General features: G+C 42.5%; 1 protein-coding gene across 7 annotated transcripts in view; it reads right to left on the reverse strand.

Moving 5' to 3' along the window:
• Positions 1-1,610: 1,610 nt before the first annotated feature.
• Positions 1,611-17,699, reverse strand: part of MID1 (midline 1) — a 253,521-nt gene continuing 237,432 nt past the window's right edge. For all 7 annotated transcript variants that reach the window (XM_032756556.2, XM_058441485.1, XM_032756558.2 and 4 more), the window contains 2 exons: positions 10,942-11,149; positions 1,611-5,766 (listed from right to left, as the gene is read on the reverse strand). In XM_032756556.2, coding sequence (XP_032612447.1) covers positions 5,418-5,766; positions 10,942-11,149 — 557 coding nt within the window. In that variant the 3' untranslated portion in view covers positions 1,611-5,417. The remainder of the gene's footprint in view (positions 5,767-10,941; positions 11,150-17,699) is intronic.

A 17,699-nucleotide genomic window follows, 5' to 3' on the forward strand; every position in this document is an offset into this window, starting at 1 on the left:
CAAGATGTGGGCTACCCTGTGGAGTGTATGACATGCCCTTCAAGTTGACTTTGAAAGGTAATTATGGTAGTGTCTGTTCAGTTTCAAAAGTTCAAATTAAATATCCTTCAAAACTCTTATCAAAGGGAATATATTTTACACACCTGTCACTTGTGAGAAATGCTGATTTGAGTCAAAATTAGGAAGGAGGTAAAGCTAACCATTAGAATGCTGGCACACCCACCCTGGTCTGTTGAACGAACCAATCTTCTAATACCCGTTGAGTGGCCCTGTCTTAAGCACTCCATTACTACTTTTCCAGGAGTTCTGTGATTTCACAGAATTTATGGTAAGTCATTGTTGAAAGGACCTTTAAGAGCTTACAGAGGCCCACACAAGAAGGGACATGGCTGGGCCCTCAGTGTGTAAGGGGATAGTTAGAGAATGCCCTGAGGGGTTTGAGCTGCCAGTCCAGTACTGTGTCCACTACAGTAGGGGTCGGCAAACTACAGTCCACAGGCCAAATCCAGCTCAATGCCTGTTTTTGTAAATAAAGCTTTATTGGAACACAACCACACCCCTTCATTGACATATCCTTTATGGCTGCTTTTTGTCTATAGCCACAGAATTGAGTAGTAAGTAGTTCAGTAGTTGCCATAGAGATAGTATGGGCTGTAAACTTAAAGTATTCACTATTTGACCCTTTATAGAAAAAAATGCTGAGCCCTGTGACTTGCATTGGCTGCCAATCCTGGTTGCACTTCAGAATTGCTAAAAGAAAAAAAAAAGAAAGAAAAGTACAGGCTGCTGAGCCATGCTCTTGACCTTCTCATCCCTAATCTTTCAGGATGGGATCCAGGAATCCTCATTTGCAGAAAACACGGTTTAAATGCTCAGTCACGTTAAGAATCACTGCATTACATCCTGCTCTCTCTAAAGCACATTGCCTTGAAAACACATCTCAGGTGGTAAGTGCCTTTCTATATGGGCTATGAGACTGGAAGCAGCTCCCCAGGGCAGTGCTTCACACACTTTCACTAGTATCAAAATCCCCTGGGGTGACTCCACCCCAAAGATTCTGATCAGCAGGTCTCGGGGGAGGCAGGAGAACTGGTATTTCTAACAAGCTCGCAGGTGATGCAGACGCTGCAGATTCCTGGACCACACTTTGCATAGCGCTGACGAAGACCAAAAAGGCTTGCATATCTAGTGAGAGAAAGTCAGGCCCATGGGATGGGGTTGGGGATATATGTATGGACCAATTGCTAGGATTGTCCTAGATCACACTGTAAAGACTCTCAGTGCTCTGTTCAAATAATCATTGCTCTTCTCTTCCTCACCCCATCTATAAGACTTGAAATCAAGCAAACCTTGTTCTGGGTTTCCACTTCTATACAGGCTTTCTTTTATTGTGTTTTAAAAATTCCCTGGAGAATATTTTGAGTGTTGTAAAAGAATTGTATTTTGAATAGGGAAAGGCAAATGGTGGATGAGAGACAGTAAAAGAAAATGAATTATATGTCATGAAGTAGTATGAATAAACGGTAGATGTTGAATAAATATTTGTCAACATCATAACTGCAAAAACACAAAATGATGAAAAGGCAACAGAGACAGGCAGAGACAGAGGGTCTTGGTGCCACAAAAATGATTTTATTTTGAACCAGAAAGCAACAGCAATCAAGACAATAGTCAGGGCCAAGGGCTTGGCAGTGTGACTTAAGTACCGGGCATTGAATTTGTCTAGGGGCAAGGAGTGACATAAAGAGAATCAATTTTTCATGTCCAAGCCAAGCTCATACAGATGATGATATTTATCAGTGATTCCCATTTACACAGGCTTGGATTGCTTTTCAGATATCAGATTTTTGTAACTATTTTAGAAATATTTTTAAAGGTGAAGGAGCCACCGGAGTGTAGGTGAATTGGTGCCCCTCCCCTTTTCTTTTTGGGTGTATCAAGCATATAATCAATCAATGACAGAAAAGTGAAAGGTTTTTATGAGAGTTTTGCATTAAAAGAAAACCAGCGATCAAGTTTCTACACTGCAGCACTGTTGATATTTGAGCAAGACAACTCTTTGTGGTCGGGGGCTGCGCTTGCACTGTAGGATGTTTAACGGCGTCCGTGACCTCTAGGCACTAGATGCTGGTAGCTTCCCTTCCCCGGCTGCAACAACCAAAAGTTGCCATTGCATTGCCAAATGTCTCCTGGGGGGCAAAATCGAGCCCTGGTTGAGAAGCGCTGTTTTCAAAAACATCCTCCTGCCCCCATCAGTCTTGGTGTGCTTTTTACCATTCTATTAAGGTAGACCAGATGGTCAACTTCCCAACACCAAATGCACATGTATGCCAGCATATATGCGTGTCTCTTTGCAGGTATCATCTGCATGTTCCTGGAGCTGAGATGGAATTCCACGGTCACTGGAGGACGTTAGTTCAGTTCCTCAGCAAGTTTAAGGTCAATATAGCAGTACCGTAATAAAAAAGCCTGTCTGTATTCAAGCTGTTTCTTTTCCTCCAGCAGAAACCATCGTCAATGCAGTCAGTTTTTGAAATCACTTTCTTTTAAAGCTGGAAAGAATCTTCACCCAGGCCCGCCCTCATCTTAATCCACCATTTAGAGTCCTACTTGAATGATACCGCCAGCAACTTTCAACTTTGGATCCAGATTTCTTTATTCGTATCCACCAGGAAGAGAGGTACCATGTTTCTGAGTTCTTTTATGAGCACTCGCTACATAATTTGCAAGGCCCAGTGCAAAGTGGAAATGCAGGCCCCTTGTTCAAAAATTATTAAGAATTTCAAGACAGCAACAGCAGAGCTTAGGGCCCTTCTGAACTCCTGGGCTCTGGGCATACCCATGACACCACACCTGGCAGTCTTGGTTGGTGCTGCATTGATTTTGTTGTATTAATTTAATTGGCACTGCCATCTCTTTTGCCCCTGTATCGCAGTGTTTCCTGTGGTGAGGACCTCAAATAATAAAATACTGTGACCTCAATCAGTTTAAAGAGAATGCAAAATTACACTGCAGCAAATTTTTACAGCATACATTTTTTAGACTTTCAAAAAAAATTCACACGGGAATCTTTTCTACATCATTATAGTAATTAAACACGGTGGCCTTTCACCATATACATATTTTCCTGTAAATATGACAACCTGGAACTAGTAACTGCTACTATCCACAATGCTTTTAAGTTAGCCAAGAGTGAGACTTCCACAACAAAATTATGACATAATCTCTCATGTCCTTATAAAAATAGCCAAAACATACCCTAAATGGCTTACTGTGAAAATTTGAGTAGTAACTTCTTAATATTGAAAAACATTATTTTCATGGAAATATTGTCCTTCTACTAAGTGTTTTATGTTAATTAACATCATAAGGCAAACTGTAGCATTTATTGGTACCTGGAGACCATGATTTTAAAAACTCAGAAGCTGAGTTTTAGACCCTTTTATTTAGAACCTGTTAGTGTACAAAGTGCATTAAAATATCCATTATCCAGTTACCCAAAATGTGTGTAAAAATTACTGAGACAACCCTTTCAGTTTATTCAGAGAAGGCAAACACACATTGCTTTTATATTGTAATAAAAAGAAAAACCTATAAGGTTTCCAGAGAAAGATTAATTGTTTTTTTCCATTGAGGTGTCCATCTTTTAGATGTGAAATTGTCTTAGGTATCTATCAAAATATTCATCTGGGTATAAATAATATAGTAAATATATAGAATCTATCTGTTAAGAAAAAGGAGAGTGTCTGCTAGGGAAGAGGATGGAAGGACCCAGGAAACTGGCTTGGCCTCCCTTGAAATCCAGATTTGCAATCACATGAGCTTTGGCCACGTGATGCTGAAACAATGAGTTCATTGACTTATTTCAGGGAGGCAGTTGGTTGATTTGGTTAAAAACAAAATAACTAAAAACAATGTCTAAATCCACTAGTCTGTTCAGTCAAAATGGCTGACCCAGTATCCCAGGTAAATATTTTAGCAATTGAAACCATTTATAGAGGTCATGCCCTTCATCAAACTAGAACCAATGCCAGAGTTCTGGTCCAAGAACTGCTCAAGAAAGCCTTAATTCATGGACCATTCCAACGCATCAGATTGGCATGCAAAGAATCCCAGCTGACATTTTATAAGCAGGTTCCTGAATAACGAGTTTGAATTTTTTTTATTTTTTGGTCTTACAACTCTATTGTAAACTATACTAGACTATAGAGGGACTTCTGCATCTTTCAAGATGTGTTTAATAAAGGTCTGTTTATAATAACCTTTGAGGCATGTATCTAGTAAATAGTACTTTATACAATGTCCCTTGTCATTACCGACTCATAAATATTAAGTGTTTTTCAGTGACTTATGTTTGGATGTGGTAGTGGTGATCAGGGCCATGTGCTGATGTCCTGGAGAGCAAAATCAATCCAAAGTGGTGCTGCTATTTGTGATAGAACATGTTTATTTACTCAGCCCCAGAGACAAAAGGAAAATTGATATGGGGGAGGGGGAAATAGGAGAACTATTAAATGTGTGAAGAAATTTCACAAGTCTAAAGGAACTATTAAAAGGAAGGATAAAGTAGATTCTATACCATAAAACAGAATCCTACCTCTGATAAAAGACAAATCAGCCTGCATTTTTGAATAATCAATAGGATTCAAAATGACTATTTTCAATTGCAATCTCATTCTTAATGTTCTTCAGAACCCTTAACCCTGAGAGAAACAGGGCAAAATGTGGCCAAAAGGATTCAGAACCTTTCTTTCCAACATTATCCCATCAGCTATCAGAAGGGAAAGATTTAGCCACGGCAAGGTCTGAGGTCCAAAATCAATTCTTTTCATTCTCTGTCTTGCTCTCCATTTTAGTTGATCTGATACAACTTTTCGACATCACAATTAAAACACTTCAAATTAAACCAGAGTAAGAAAGCCTGTTTCCTCCCCTGCTAGGTTCAAACACATCCTGTTATGCACCATCGAGGTGAGAAGACCTACCATGGGATCATTATGAGATATTAGGTAAGAAGGTGAATAACATACAAAACTACAAAAGTTTTTTTTGTTTGTTTTTTTTGCAAGCCCATAGATTGTGATGAAATAGTTGTAAATAGCTGATAAACTTATGGGCCTCTTAATGTGCAAAACCAAGTACTTCCTAAAAGTTGTAATCCTGATTATGTTTCTCTTATAAATAATCTATAGATTTTCCTCTAAATACAAAAAAATTAAAGAAATTATTAAAGCCCATACTTAATACAAGACACAGTAAAAGGAGAGGAATCTCTTGTTTTGAGCCCTATCTGAGCCGATTTCTGGACACTTTTGGTGAGATTTCATTACACTCATGAAGCCTGTGCTTTCTCAGTCCCCTAAATAGTGGCCTGAACCTTATTGTTCCCCAGAAAGCAGCTCCATGTGGCCAGGTGCTCACGGCAGCTGCTCTGTGCAGTCCAAATGGTCTGGGATAGGAAGCCCAGTGATAATCGTCATACACTTGTTCCACACGGTGAAGGTGGGGCAAACAGGCTGCGCAAATGCGACGTCGAAGGTGTAGAGGTGGATGGAGTTCAAAGCATCATAAAAGGCGATAGAGCCGTTATCATAGTCCAGCAGGATCCCCACGCGCCGGAGGTGGGGGGCAGGCTCAATGGGGATTTCCTTGCTATTGTGTCTCACCACCCAGTTATTGTTGCAGCGGCAGAGCGCCCAGGAAGCAGAGTTCTTCCCAATCCATTCGTGCTTCGGGGCTGATTTATAAGCAAGACCAATGGCATACCTGCAGAAACAAAACAGCAACAACAAAAACAATGAGCCATGTTGCACATGCACGTTAAATCCGTTCTGTGGTCTTTTATAACCCCTCAGGGGTTATAAAAACATGATCATTTGTTGTCCCCGTTCATTTTCTTTAAGTGAAAGCTTGGCAAGAACCCCAACATCTGTGTTCATCTCCTTCCCTCCCAAACATATAGTGGGTGGAAAGAAGCGTCGTACTTACCCACATTTCTGTTTTCAGCTCAAACACTACAGAGAATTTGAACTTTGCGTTTTGCTCTTTTTTTCACTTATAAAAATCTACACGATGAATTCGCTAGACCAGTGCTGACCAAAAGAATTTTCTTCAATGATTGAGATGTTCTCCTCTCCTCGATATGATAACCACAAGCCACATATGGCTACCAGGCACTTTAGTTGCGGCTGGTGAGACTGAGGAACTGAACTTTAAATTTATTTAATTTTCATTAAGTTAAATAATTTAAATAGCTGCATGTGGCTCATAGCTACCATACTGGACAGCACAACCCTAGACTTCTCCTTTTGACCTTCTTTTAATTTTTCACTTAACACCATGTCTGTCATTTTCTGATTCTGAATGCACTTTGCCAAGGGCAAGCACAGAAGATGATTCCCATTTGCGGGGATAAGTCCTTTGTCATTACTCAGCCCCAGTTTTCTCATGTATACCACAGGGACAATGATAGTCTCCGTCTTGCAGTGTTATTTTAAGGAGTAAAGGAGAGAATACATGTTAAGTCCTAGGCACAGGACCTGGCATGTAATATTCAGTAACTGCTATTTTATTATTATTGCCTGATGGCACATATTAACAATAAGTACCAGAATCAGAATTTGAACTTAGGATGACTCAAAACCCACAAACACGAACTACATTCTACAATGCCATCCGTAACCAGAAATTGTGCAGTTCATCACTGCCAAGAGCCTTTCTGATTATATTATTTCCTACTATACTGAAAAAAAATTCTGAACGTGTTTGAGCAGACGGATCTTCTGGTTACTCTAAATGTTCTCTCGCTGCTCAAAAAAATCCAAAGAATGCTTTCTACAATGTTCTAAGCTTCTTAATCTCTTTTTACCCCTCTGAGGCATGCCTCTGTAATATTCATCATATTTCAGTTAGTTATTAAGATAAACAAAACCCATCACTCTTAATAAAGAGTAACTGACTCACAGTTGAACTTTTAATATGTTACAGCAGAAACCAGTCTAATTGGATATTAATATATGGTACCTTACCCAATGCAGAGAGAAAAATTTCATGGGTCTTTAATAAAATGACATTCTTTAAAAAAATCATACTGGACTTAAAATACAATCACTTTAAGAGTGGTGTGTTTAAAAAGAAAATTAACATAACATGCCATCACTAAATCCAAAAGAAGGATGGAATTGATAATCTGCCAAGCCCAGTGTGCAGGCCTGTCTGTCATCAATGTTGCATCCTCTCTTCCCTCCCGTCCATCCTCTCCTGCTTATGAGGAGAATCCAAGTTGCATTTCCCAGAATCTCCTATCCTGTAGGAGTCTGGGTCAGGCTCTGCTATTGCGATGCCTTTGCACAAGATCCAGAAGTGCTTAGAGGCGGGGAAACACTCTTTCCTGATGGCAGACAGTAGACGTGCAGTTGGTGGAAGCTTCTAGATGAGTGCCTGAGTACACCTGCCTTGTGCTGTGGGCAACTTTGCAGCAGCTACAGTTCATCATGACTCCGTGAACTAGGGCAGCAGACTCCCTGACTTCATGCCCCAGCCCTTCCAGGGTCCTGTAAGCTTCTGGCTCCCTTCTGTGGAGTGCATCAGGGGTCTCAAATGTCATCTGTTCATTTGATACACTGATTGATGATATGGTTTGGCTGTGTCCCCACCAAATCTCATCTTGAATTCCCACATGTTGTGGGAGGGACCCGGTGGGAGGAAATTGAATCATGGGGGCAGGTCCTTTCAGTGTTGTTCTCGTGATAGTGAATAAGTCTCACAAGATCTGATGGTTTTAAAAAGGGGGAGTTTCCCTGCACAAGCTCTCTTTTTGCCTGCTGCCATCCATGTAAGACGTGACTTGTTCCTCCTTGCCTTCTGCCATGATTGAGGGCTTTCCCAGCCACATGGAACTGTAAGTCCATTATAAACCTCTTTTGCAAATTGCCCGGTCTTGGTTATGCCTTTATCAGCAGCATGAAAACAGACTAATACATACATTTTGGAAAGGTTTTCATTTTGCAATTGTCAGTATCGCCCACCCCCCAAAATGTTCTGTATACCCCAGTGAATACCATTTCCATTTTTCAGACAATTTGGAACCTGCATTTGCATCACAAAATCACCACATCTGTATTGTTTCCTTCTTGTTGTGGCACAGCATTTTTATTTTTTATTACTTTGATGTTTATTTCCCATTTGAACCTTAACTGAACCCTATGAAATAGCTGTGGCAGGTATGGCTGACTACATGTGGCAAATAGAAACAGAAGATTAAAATTGGGAGCAAAATCCAGAGTTGTATGCTGCCCCCACCCCTTCTGGTCTAATAATCTTTGCATGAACCTGTTATTACTCGTTTAGTTAACACCATTTCATAAAACACCAAGTGCACACTGGCATTAGAGAGTAAGAAAATAACTAAGTGTATAGTCCATTAAGCAAAGGAAAATACCATTATAGTATCATTAATCTGTGAAACTAGGTACATATTTCCATTGAGCTTGAAAGGTGCAGGCAGAATGTAATGTTCCATTAAGTTACGCAGTGAGACACGGAGAATTCAAAGTATAAAAATTATGTCTCTCAGAGCAATGTTAACATGCCCCATTGCACAGATCATAATGGACACATCAATTTAAAGTCCAGACTATATTTCATAAGCAAATATATGTCATTAGCTGTTGTAAATCAAGATGTCACAGGCATTTAACCGTAGGGGGTGCCCCTTCCTTGCTAATACCCCCCAGGAAATGTAAAGTGACTTTCTACATGAAGATTTTTCTGAAATTGACACAGTCAGGTTTGTAAAGATTAATTGTGTAGCAATTAATTTTAGAATTTCTTTTCCCCCTCATGAGTTAGTTTTGACATCTGGAGGGTGTTTTCAAGGTAATGCTGATCTGTGTTTATATAACTGAAGTGGTCTGATGGAATTTTGCAAATTATTCATCAATGGCAATGAGATCGTAATGATCAGGTTTCATTTATCATAAATAATTATTAATAGAGTAATAATCATTTAGACCCTGGATTCTATCCCAGATGAATACAGCACATTAATTAACTAGAAACATTTGCTTTTTTGTACCTGCATCCATTGTGTTTTCCTTTGTGCTTTAATTTTGCCCCACTGCAGCTAAACATTGCAAATGCCAATCTAGCCCAGAGCCTAGTGGGGTGAAGGATTTGTCCTCCATCCTCTGGCAGGATGTTGGAACAGAAAAAGCTTCTAGGCAAAGAGAATTATGAGGATAACAACAAAGGAAAACCTACTCGCTCAACCAATATAGTGTGTACCATTATTGGGAGAGACGGTAAGCTTACGATTCACTTCTTAGATTTTTGGCTAATTTCTACCTGCAATATAAGGGACTCAGACATGTCACATTATTTGCATAGGTTTGAATTGAAAGGTTTTTTAAATATATAAATAAGTGTTTTATCATGCTTCTATTGAAAGAAACACTGTTATACTCACCATCTTCAGGCTATGCAATTTTGAATGTTGATTTTATTTTTTAAAGCAAGGATTCAGCTATCATCACTCATTAAGTACACTATCATAAACCCTAGAGAGTAATTATAGCATTTCAAAAATATACCACCCTTTTGTGAATAGCAGCATAGCATGGTGGTTAAGAGCAGGGAACGGCAAACTACTACCCAGGGGCCAACTCTGGCCCTCTGCCTGTTTTTATAAATGAAGTTTTATTGGAATGCAGCCATGTTCATTTGTGTAGGTGTTGTCTGTGGCTGCTTTCCCACTACAACAGAAGAGTCGAGTATTAGTGACAAAAATCATTTGGCGTGCAAAACCAGAAATATTGAATCTCTGGCCCTTTACAGATAATGATTGTGGACTGCTGGTTAAGAGCCTGACCCTTGACTGCAGACTTGCTGACTCTGCCACCTGTGAGCTTTGTAACCCTGTGATCTTCAGCATATACCTCAGTCACCTCATCCGTAAAGTGGATAATATTAGCACCTACCTTTGTAGGGATGTAAGGCTGAATAAATGAGTTGACATCTGTAAAATGCTTAGACTAGTGCCTGGCACATACTTGCACCATATAAGGGCTTGTTAAATAAAAATAAAATAGCTCCCTTTTTGATCAATAGCAAGCAGGCATTTGTGAGACAGACGGTCAAAGGGGTGCAGTTTGTGGCTGTGGATTAGGCAAGGTTAACTTTGTGAGGTTAACTAATTCCAATGTAATTGTGTCCTGACCTTTGCCCTTATTCTTAGAGAACTCAGTGGGCTAAAGTCACTGGGCTGGATCTAACAGGCCTTTTGAAATTATTCTCAGCCTATGATCACTGCTTCACCCCCACCATTCAGCCCTTAGCTATTTGCACTAATTGGTCCAGTCTAGAACCATAAAACATACAAGGCAACAGAAATTAGTTTTGTATAATGATGAAGAGTGACGTTTTAAAGTAGGGAATGGCAAACTTTTTCTTGAAAGGACCAGAAAGTAAATATTTTTGGCTTCGTAGACCATATGATTCTCTATTAACGACTTGACTCTGCTGTTGTGGCTGAAAGGCAGCCATGGACTATATGTAAAAAAATGGACCTGGCTGTATTCCCATAAAACTTTATTTGCAAAACCAGGTAGCAGGCCAGGTTTGGCTCCTGGGCTGTGGTTTGCCGACCCATGTTTCATGACATGAAAGAGCAGTGTGTTAGCATGGTATAGCTCTTCCAATGACCAGAGCTCTATAATCTTGAACAGAGAACCCACAGATGTGGTTATTAGTAATATATGTTGGTTGTTTGAATCTGCTGAGTTTGGGGGTGTTTGTTATGCAGCATTATCCTAGCAATAGCTGACTAATACAACTTTCCTGCATTTTATTCTTTAAGATGCATTTCAGTATGGGTTGACTCTGTAAGTACAGAGTGAGATGTGCCTTTTTATAACTGCAGGACAATAGATATAAGTTGCCTACCATGTGCTTCCACTTATGACCACTTCCCAATAATGCCGGCCACTATCAATAAACACATTTCCAGCTACTCCATAGCTTCCCTGGCTGGTGAAGCGTTCAGGTGTGTGACTCTTCTTAGATGATGACTCATCACGTTCTACTGTCAAGTTATCATGGGACACCTTCAGTTTTCGATGAGCAGATTTGGGGTCCAGTTTAAATGGTTGGCCTGAAAACAAGTTCACAAAACAGAAAAAGGAAGAGGAAGAGGATTGTTTATTTTATCATAACCAATAGCATATTTTCAAAATCAGATTTAAAAGACAGGAACAAGCCAGCCCTCCCTGAGTCATGCCTCCTATCACAAAGTGGTATCTTATATTTTAATAGTAATTTAAACGTTACAAGCAACTTTCAAAGAAAGATATTTGCTTGCAAAGTTTTCATAATATTCAAAAGACAATAGAGAGTAGCAACTCTGTGTAAAGTATAGTACACAGTAAGAGTGAATAAGAACATGTTCCTGCCTTCATAAGCTTTCATAAGGTAGGGATCCAGTGGTGGCATGCCAACTATTCAACAACAGCATGGACAAGGCTTAGCTAGAAAACATAGTGTGAGCTAACTTCACGGATTCCAGGTGTACACAAGCAGCACAGGTACTGTCAGGCCTCTGAGCCCAAGCTAAGCCATCATATCATCCCCTGTGACCTGCATGTGCACATCCAGATGGCCGGTTCCTGCCTTAACTGATGACATTCCACTACAAAAGAAGTGAAAATGGCCTGTTCCTGCCTTAACTGATGACATTGTCTTGTGAAATTCCTTCTCCTGGCTCATCCTGGCTTAAAAAGCTCCCCCACTGAGCACCTTGCGACCCCCCACTCTGCCAGCCAGAGAACAATCCCCCTTTGACTGTAATTTTCCTTTACCTACCCAAATCCTATAAAACAGCCCCACCCCTATCTCCCTTCGCTGACTCTCTTTTCAGACTCAGCCCACCTGCACCAAGGTGAAATAGCCATGTTGCTCACACAAAGCCTATCTGGTGGTCTCTTCACATGGACGCGAGTGAAATTTGGTGCCGTGACTCGGATCAGGGGGACCTCCCTTGGGAGATCAATCCCCTGACCTCCTGCTCTTTGCTCCGTGACAAAGATCCACCTACAATCTCAGGTCCTCAGACCGACCAGCCCAAGAAACATATCACCAATTTCAAATCCGGTAAGCGGACTCTTTTTACTCTCTTCTCCAACCTCCCTCACTATCCCTCAACCTCTTTCTCCTTTCAATCTTGGTGCCACACTTCAATCTCTCCCTTCTCTTAATTTCAATTCCTTTCATTTTCTGGTAGAGACAAAGGAGACACATTTCATCCGTGGACCCAAAACTCCGGTGCCAGTCACGGACTGGGAAGGCAGCCTTCCCTTGGTGTTTAATCATTGCAGGGACACCTCTCTGATTATTCACCCATGTTTCAAAGGTGTCGGACCATGCAGGGACGCCTGCCTTGGTCCTTCACCCTTAGCCGCAAGTCCCGCTTTTCTGGGGGAGGGGCAAATACCCCAACCCCTTCTCTCCGTGTCTCTACCCCTTCTCTGCTTTTCGGGGGGAGGGGCAAGTACCCCTCAACCCCTTCTCCTTCACCCTTAGCTGCAAGTCCCGCTTTTCCAGGGGGCAAGAACCCTCAATCCCTTATTTCCGTGCCCCAACCCCTTCTTTGCTTTTCTGGAGGGCAAGAACCCCCCCCCCCCCACCCCTTCTCCGTGTCTCTACTCTTTTCTCTAGGCTTGCCTCCTTCACTATGGGCAAGCTTCCACCTTCCATTCCTCCTCCTTCTCCCTTAGCCTCTGTTCTTAAGAACTTAAAACCTCTCAACTCTCACCTGACCTAAAATCTAAGCATCTTATTTTCTTCTGCAATGCCGCTTGACCCCAATACAAACTTGACAGTAGTTCCAAATAGCCGGAAAACGGCACTTTCAATTTTTCCATCCTATAAAATCTAAATAATTCTTGTCGTAAAAAGGGCAAATGGTCTGAGGTGCCTGACGTCCAGGCATTCTTTTACACATCGGTCCCTCTCTAGTCTCTCTTCCCAATGCAACTTATCCCAAATCTTCTTTCCCTCCCACCTGTCCCCCACCTGTCCCCTCAGTCCCAACCCCAAGTGTTGCTGAGTCTTTCTAATCTTCCTTTTCTGCAGACCCACCAGACCTCTCCCCTCCTCCCCAGGCTGAGCTAGGTCCCAACTCTTCCTCAGCCTCCATTCCTCCAACCCTATAATCCTTTTATCACTGCCCCTCCTCACACCCGGTCCAGCTTACAGTTTCATTCCGTGACTAGCCCTCCCCCACCTGCCCAGCAATTTACTCTTAAAAAGGTGGCTGGAGCTAAAGGTATCATCAAGGTTAATGCTCCTTTTTCTTTATCCCAAATCAGATAGTGTTTGTTTAGGCTCTTTTTCATCAAATATAAAAACCCAGCCCAGTTCATGGCTCGCTCGGCAGCAACCCTGAGACGCTTTACAGCCCTAGACCCTAAAAGGTCAAAAGGCCGTCTTATTCTCAAAATACATTTTATTACCCAATCTGCTCCTGACATTAAATAAAACTCCAAAAATTAAATAATTCCAGCCCTCAAACCCCCAACAGGATTTAATTAACCTCGCCTTCAAGGTGTACAATAATAGAAAAAAGTTGCAATTCCTTGCCTCCACTGTGAGACAAACCCCAGCCACATCTCCAGCACACAAGAACTTCCAAACGCCTGAACTGCAGCAGCCAGGCTTTCCTCCAGAACCTCCTCCCCCAGGAGCTTGCTACAAGTGCCAGAAATCTGGCCACCAGGCCAAGGAATGCCCGCAGCCCAGGATTCCTCCTAAGCCGCGTCCCATCTGTGTGGGACCCCACTGGAAATCGGACTGTCCAACTTACCTGGCAGCCACTCCCAGAGTCCCTGGACCCCACTGGAAATCGGACTGTCCAACTTACCTGGCAGCCACTCCCAGAGTCCCTGGAACTCTGGCCCAAGGCTCTCTGACTCCTTCCCAGAACTTCTTGGCTTAGCAGCTGAAGACTGACACTGCCAAATTGCCTCGGAAGCCCCCTAGACCAACATGGATGCCAAGCTTTGGGTAACTCACACAGTGGAAGGTAAGTCCGTCCCCTTCTTAATCAATATGGAGGCTACCCACTCCACATTACCTTATTTTCAAGGGCCTGTTTCCCTTTGCCTCCATAACTGTTGTGGGTATTGACGGCCAGGCTTCTAAACCTCTTAAAACTCCCCAACTCTAGTGCCAACTTAGACATTACTCTTTTAAGCACTCTTTTTTAGTTATCCCCACTTGCCCAGTTCCCTTATCAGGCCAAGATATTTTAACCAAATTATCTGCTTCCCTGACTATTCCTGGACTACAGCCATATCTCATTACCACCCTTCTCCCCAACCCAAAGCCTCCTTCGCGTCTTCCTCTCGTATCCCCCCACCTTAACCCACAAGTATGGGACATCTCTACTCCTTCCCTGGCAACCGATCACATGCCCATTACCATCCCATTAAAACCTAATCACCCTTACCCCACTCAATGCCAATATCCCATCCCACAGCATGCTTTGAAAGGATTAAAGCCTGTTATCACTCGCCTGCTACAGCATGGCCTTTTAAAGCCTATAAACTCTCCTTACCATTCCCCCATTTTACCTGTCCTAAAACCAGACAAGGCTTACAAGTTAGTTCAGAATCTGTGCCTTATCAACTAAATTGTTTTTCCTATCCATCCACCCCGTGGTGCCAAACCCATATACTCCCCTATCCTCAATACCTCCCTCTACTACCCATTATTCTGATCTGGATCTCAAACATGCTTTCTTTACTGTCAGGCCTCTGAGCCCAAGCCAAGCCATTGCATCCCCTGTGACTTGCATGTATACATCCAGATGGCCTGAAGTAACTGAAGATCGACAAAAGAAGTAAAAATAGCCTTAACTGATGACATTCCACCATTGTGATTTGTTTCTGCCCCACCCTAACTGATCAATGTACTTTGTAATCTCCCCACCCCAAGAATGTACTTTGTGAGATCCACCCCCTGCCCCCAAAACATTGCTCCAACTCCACCACTTATCCCCAAACCCATAAGAACTAAAGATAATCCACCACCCTTTGCTGACTCTCTTTTCGGACTCAGCCCACCTGCACCCAGGTGAAATAAACAGCCATGTTGCCCACACAAAGCCTGTTTGGTGCTCTCTTCACACAGACGCGCATGAAATTTACTATTCCTTTGCACTCGTCATCCCAGCCTCTCTTCGCTTTCACTTTGACCCTGACACGCATTAGGCTCAGCAAATTACCTGGGCTGTACTGCCACAAGTCTTCACAGACAGCCCCCATTACTTCGGTCAAGCCCAAATTTCATCCTCATCTCACCCATTAGGCTCAGCAAATTACCTGGGCTGTACTGCCACAAGGCTTCACAGACAGCCCCCATTACTTCAGTCAAGCCCAAATTTCATCCTCATCTGTTACCTATCTCGGCATAAGTCTCATAAAAACACACGTGCTCTCCCTGCTGATCGTGTTTGATTAATCTTCCAAACCTCAATCCCTTCCTTCCTAGGCATGGTTAGTTCGGTCAGAATTCTTTCTTACACAAGAGCCAAGACCACACCCTGTAGCCTTTCTGTCCAAACAACTTGACCTTACTGTTTTAGCCTAGCCCTCATGTCTCCGTGCAGTGGCTGCCGCTGCTTTAATACTTTTAGAGGCCCTAAAAATCACAAACTATGCTCAACTCACTCTCTACATTTCTCATAACTTCCAAAGTTATTTTCTTCTTCATACCTGACGCATATACTTTCTGCTCCCCGGCTCCTTCAGCTGTACTCATTCTTTGTTAAGAAGTCCCACAATTACCATTGTTCCTGGCCCGGACCTCAATCTGGCCGCCCACATTATTCCTGATACCACACCTGACCCCCAAGACTGTATCTCTCTGATCCACCTGACATTCACCCCATTTCCCCATATTTCCTTCTTTCCTGTTCCTCACCCTGATCATGCTTGATTTATTGATGGCAGTTCCACCAGGCCTAATCGCCACACACCAGCAAAGGCAGGCTATGCTATAGTACAAGCCACTAGCCTGCCTCTTAGAACCTCTCATTTCCTTTCCATCGTGGAAATCTAGCCTCAAGGAAATCACTTCTCAGTGTTCCATCTGCTATTCTACTACTCCTCAGGGATTATGCAGGCCCCCTCCCTTCCCTACACATCAAGCTCGAGGATTTGCCCCCACCCAGGACTGGCAAATGAGCTTTACTCAACATGCCCCGAGTCAGAAAACTAAAATACCTCTTAGTCTAGGTAGACACTTTCACTGGATAGGTACAGGCCTTTCCTACAGGGTCTGAGATGGCCACCGCAGTCATTTCTTCCCTTCTGTCAGTCAGTCAGACATAATTCCTCAGTTTAGCCTTCCCACCTCTATACAGTCTGATAACAGAGCAGCCTTTATTAGTCAAATCAGCCAAGCATTTTTTCAGGCTCTTAGTATTCAGTGAAACCTTTATATCCCTTACGGTCCTCTGTCTTCAGGAAAAGTAGAACGGACTAAAGGTCTTTTAAAAACACACCTCACCAAGCTCAGCCACCAACTTAAAAAGGACAATACTTTTACCACTTTCCCTTCTCAGAAGTCAGACCTGTCCTCAGAATGCTACAAGGTACAGCCCATTTAAGCTCCTGTATAGACGCTCCTTTTTATTAGGCCCCAGTCTCATTCCAGACACCAGACCAACTTAGACTGTGCCCCCAAAAAACTTGTCATCCCTACTATCTTCTGTCTAGTCATACCCCTATTCACCGTTCTCAACTACTCATACATGCCCTGCTCTTGTTTACACTGACAGTTTACACTGTTTCTCCAAGCCAGCACAGCTGATATCTCCTCGTGCTATCCCCAAACTGCCACTCTTAACTCTTGAAGTAAATAAATAATTTTTGCTGGCAGGACTATGCTGAATCTCCTTAGGCACTCTCTAATCAGATGTCCTGAGTCGTCCCAATTCTTAGACCTTTAAACCTGTTTTTCTCCTTCTCTTTTTCCGTTTAGTTTTTCAATTCATACAAAACTGTATCCAGGCCATCACCAATAATTCTAAATGACAAATGTTTCTTCTAACAACCCCGCAATATCATCCCTTACCACAAAATCTTCCTTCAGTTTAATCTCTCCACTCTAGGTTCCCACGCTGCCCCTAATCCCGCTAGAAGCAGCCCTGAGAAACATCGCCCATTCTCTCGCCATACCATCCCCCAAAATTTTCGCCATCCCAACACTTTACCACTATTTTGTTTTATTTTTCTTATTAATATAAGAAGACAAGAATGTCAGGCCTCTGAGCCCAAGCTAAGCCATCATATCATCCCCTGTGACCTGCATGTACACATCCAGATGGCCGGTTCCTGCCTTAACTGATGACATTCCACTACAAAAGAAGTGAAAATGGCCTGTTCCTGCCTTAACTGATGACATTGTCTTGTGAAATTCCTTCTCCTGGCTCATCCTGGCTCAAAAAGCTCCCCCACTGAGCACCTTGCGACCCCCACTCTGCCTGCCAGAGAACAATCCCCCTTTGACTGTAATTTTCCTTTACCTACCCAAATCCTATAAAACAGCCCCACCCCTATCTCCCTTCGCTGATTCTCTTTTTGGACTCAGCCCACCCGCACCCAGGTGAAATAAACAGCCATGTTGCTCACACAAAGCCTGTT

This window comes from Hylobates moloch, unplaced genomic scaffold, assembly GCF_009828535.3.
Source record: "Hylobates moloch isolate HMO894 unplaced genomic scaffold, HMol_V3 SCAFFOLD_7, whole genome shotgun sequence".
Classification (NCBI taxonomy): domain Eukaryota; kingdom Metazoa; phylum Chordata; class Mammalia; order Primates; family Hylobatidae; genus Hylobates; species Hylobates moloch.